At 36.7% G+C, this 3,866-nt stretch overlaps 1 protein-coding gene across 1 annotated transcript; it reads right to left on the bottom strand.

Annotated features, from left to right (window-relative positions):
* Window positions 1–638: 638 nt before the first annotated feature.
* LOC112639972 (KRAB-A domain-containing protein 2-like) lies at window positions 639–1,043 on the bottom strand. Its single transcript, XM_025415552.1, has one exon. The coding sequence runs from the start codon at window positions 1,041–1,043 to the stop codon at window positions 639–641; it is 405 nt and encodes a 134-aa protein (XP_025271337.1).
* Between the last annotated feature and the right edge of the window lie 2,823 nt (window positions 1,044–3,866).

The raw sequence follows: 3,866 nt of genomic DNA, 5'->3' as shown, positions 1-3,866 counted from the left end.
TGTTCATAATATATATTGGTCCCTTTGTGAGAATTATTAATAAATTATTTATTTTTGCAAGAACTATTACTGACATTTGGAATTGAACTTTATATTTTTAGAGAGACATTTGCATTTTTTGTCAATGCAGTATCTTTTACAGTGGCAGCTTATAAAACCTTGCTTACTTCCAGATGACAACATAGAAGCTGAACGAAGAGTTAGTGAAGTACGTCTTGCAGTTCAATAAAGTTGCTCTCAGCAACTATAAATTCATTGCGAGCATAAAATCGCTCAAGGAGCCCTTCTTTGGTACCTAATTGATAAAGCCCTGATGAATTAATTCCGGCAACAACAGCTAAGACATTTCTGGGAGCTGCGCGTCCTTTATCAACGTCAGGCACTCTGACCGCTACACTAGTTCGAATACAATTCAACTTTAGGAAATTTTGACCAGATTTAGCACATTCTCTCTCAACGCTGTTTTCTGTTCTTCCTTATACAGAGCTTGCAAGTAACATTCTGTCCGAAACCCTCATTATTCTCATCACTTTCTCCGCAAATAACGTAAATATATTAAATGACATCCTGAACACTTGTAAGCTCCTGAAGTTTCGTTTTCACAAATCACACAATAAATTTTGCTGTCATCTTTTTTTTTATTCTTGTGTAACCTCTCCAGCTTGAGGTATATTTTTATCTTCACTAGATTGTTCGTTAACTTCTTCTTCATCAGTCTTATCTTGATCATTGTTCTTTACCGAAGAAAGAAGTTGTTCCAATTCTTCTTCAGTTTCTATAGAAGAATACATGTCACTGGAAAGAGAGGAATCCGCAAGTCCGATCTTTTGCGCTGATCCAAACATAGCCTCATAAGGACTTGTCTTAATTACCGAATGGAGAGCTCGATTCTTCTTACTTTGAGTAAATCGGAGTCCTTCAGACCATTTTTCCGTATTATTGTCAGCCATCCACGCTACCAGCATGTCACAAATATCTTGGTTCGACCTTTCAACTGAACCCTGACTCTGAGAATGTCGCGGTTTACCATTAACAAGCTTCATTCCAGGCTACATATCGGCCTTTTAATTATTTTATTTACGAATTCACGACCATTGTCGCTTTGAAGTATACATAGGGCACCGAATAAACAAAATATGTCTATGAGTTGGTAGGTCACTTCCTCGGCAGTCTTCGTCTTAAGAGGACGAAGAATTGTGAATTTGGTTAAATGATCTTGATAATTCATAATGAATCGATAATCTTTATCTGGCTCTGCATGTCAATCAAGTCCAGTTGACATCGAGAGTTCATGTAGTCAGATAAAATAAGTTGTATAACTAATCCATGTTTTGGTATCTTTTTCTTCAATTGACTGTTCACACAAAGACAGAAAAAGATTTATTATTTGACGAGTAACATTACAATATTTCTTTTTTAGTTCAGCTTCCATAACTGAAACATAAATAAAAATAATGTAGAAAAATATTAGACAAACACAAATTATTAATTATTTATTGACTATGAAACTAAAAACTTTATTAACTACTATCATACCTAACATGTCTAACTATACTTCGCGATATCAATCTTGTACCGAAAACATCTTGGAATTCGTAATATAACGTAAATATGTATCAAATCTAGTCAAATTTCAAAAATGTACCTACCTCTTTTTCTTTTATGTCCCACGTTGAGATGTGCTGCCTCCAATACATCAAATAGCTCATCCGTTTTACAGAAATAGCGAATTTTAGAATCATCTATGCCTTCAGAACCACTTTCAATCAATTTTCAGTATCATCAAGTTTTAAGATGTCGTATCGCTTTATACGACGATACTGCTTTGACGATAGCGATTACTTATTTTTTCGAAGTAACTGAGCTTCTTTTACTTCTTGAAGTAGATATTTCGTACCGCTCGTTATCGATAAAAACACTCCGAACAGTACTTGTTTTCTTCAACTCACTCAATTTATCATAAAAAATTTTCTTTTTATCAGACATGATTAGCACGCAAACCAACGACGTCCACACTCTAGCAATACTAAATAAAATGACGAACAAGAATGTACATGAATCCGTCGGCCGTTAATAGATTGCATTTGTCTTATATCGCGTCATGGCTGCATCAATAGGTGTCCACAACGCGTTGTGGCATTTTTACATTGCCAGAACGCGTTTTGGTTGATTATCAAAAGAACCTCAACACGAATTTCGCTTTGTGGTCTTTTTGAATATGCCAAAATGCGTTATGAGCGTTTTTAAAAGTGCCACGACACAAATTTCGCGTTGTGGCTGAATCTGAGATGTCTGAACGCTTTGTGACCGGTTTTTCCGCCCAATGAGCATTTTCGGTCTTTGAGCCTAACATATATACTAGGACTGTGAATTAATTTTGAGGGACTTATAATAGATCACGTAACTTATGCTATATCGCATCGGATACTTCTGTAACTATATTCATGTCAAAGCCCTGTCATTAGGCTTTACTTTTTATTATGTCATTTTGCTGAAATGTAAACAACATATTTTTTCTCAGCTCCGAAGATGTCGAATTACGAGCCAACAAAACACCATTTGCGAGAAGTTTTAATTTTTCTGTTTAATTCAAAGGAAAGTACTGCTGAAAGTCATCGAGTGCTGTTGGAAACTTACGGTGAACATAATCCATCGATAAAAACGTGTGAATATTGGTTTCGACGTTTTAGAAGTGGTGATTTCGATACAGTTGACAAAGAACGCCTTGGTCAACCGAAAAAGTTCGAAGATGAAGAATTGGAAGCATTATTCGACCAAGATTTATGTCAAACGCAAGATGAACTTACTGAATCGTTGAATGTTGATCGCACAACAGTTTCCAAACGTTTAAATGCACTCGGTATGATTCAAAAGCGAGGAAATTGGATGCCATACGAATTGAAGTCGAGAGATGTTGAACGACGGTTTTTCACGTGCGAACAATTGCTTCAACGGCAAAATAGAAAGGGTTTTTTGCATCTTATCATCACTGGCCATGAAAAATGGATATGCTAAACATAATCCTAAGCATAGAAAATCGTGGGGTTTGCCCGGTCATGCATCAACATCGATGGCAAGGCCGAATATTCATGATTCGAAGCACATGCTCTGTATTTGGTGGAACCAGCTTAGTGTTGTGTACTATGAGCTGCTTCAACCGAATGAAACCATCACTGGTGAACGCTACCAAACACAATGCGTTTGAGCCGCGCATTGAAGGAAAAACGGCCGCAATTCGAGCAAAGGCACGATAGAATAATTTCTCAACATGACAACGCTCGACCACATGTTGCTCGTGTAGTCAAAAAATACTTAGAAACGCTGAAATGGGATGTTTTACCTTACCCGCCATATTCACTAGATATTGCTCTATCGGATTACTACTTGTTCCGATCCGTGGAACATGGCCTGGCTAAGCAGCACTTCCAATCTTACGAAGATACGAAAAATTGGATTGATTGGTGGATTGCATCAAAAGATGAATAGCAGTGGCTAGCGATGGACAATACTTTGAAAAATAATAATGTACACCATTTTTCACAATAAAGCCTTAAATTTACAAAAACTACCTCAAAATTAATTCACAGTCCATATATATATGGACATCCTGTATACATATATATGCATCCTGTATATATATATATATATATATATATATATATATATGCAGGGTGTCCTTGAGTGTGTGCTCACTCACTTGTAAGATGTTAGAACGCAGTAAATTAAATAAAATAATCCTATTCTATGTAACGATTTTTGTAATAACAATATTAATTATTGAAGTCGGACGAATGAGAGAAGCGCTCGAGCGCTCGAGCTATAGCACGGCCCACCGTGTCAGACATTGCCTGCCGGCACGCGGCGAG

This window comes from Camponotus floridanus, unplaced genomic scaffold (genome assembly GCF_003227725.1).
Source record: "Camponotus floridanus strain SB8 unplaced genomic scaffold, Cflo_v7.5 scaffold122, whole genome shotgun sequence".
NCBI classification, from domain to species: domain Eukaryota; kingdom Metazoa; phylum Arthropoda; class Insecta; order Hymenoptera; family Formicidae; genus Camponotus; species Camponotus floridanus.
Note: the sequence above shows the minus strand (reverse complement) of the source record. Positions and strands in the feature narration are given on the sequence as shown.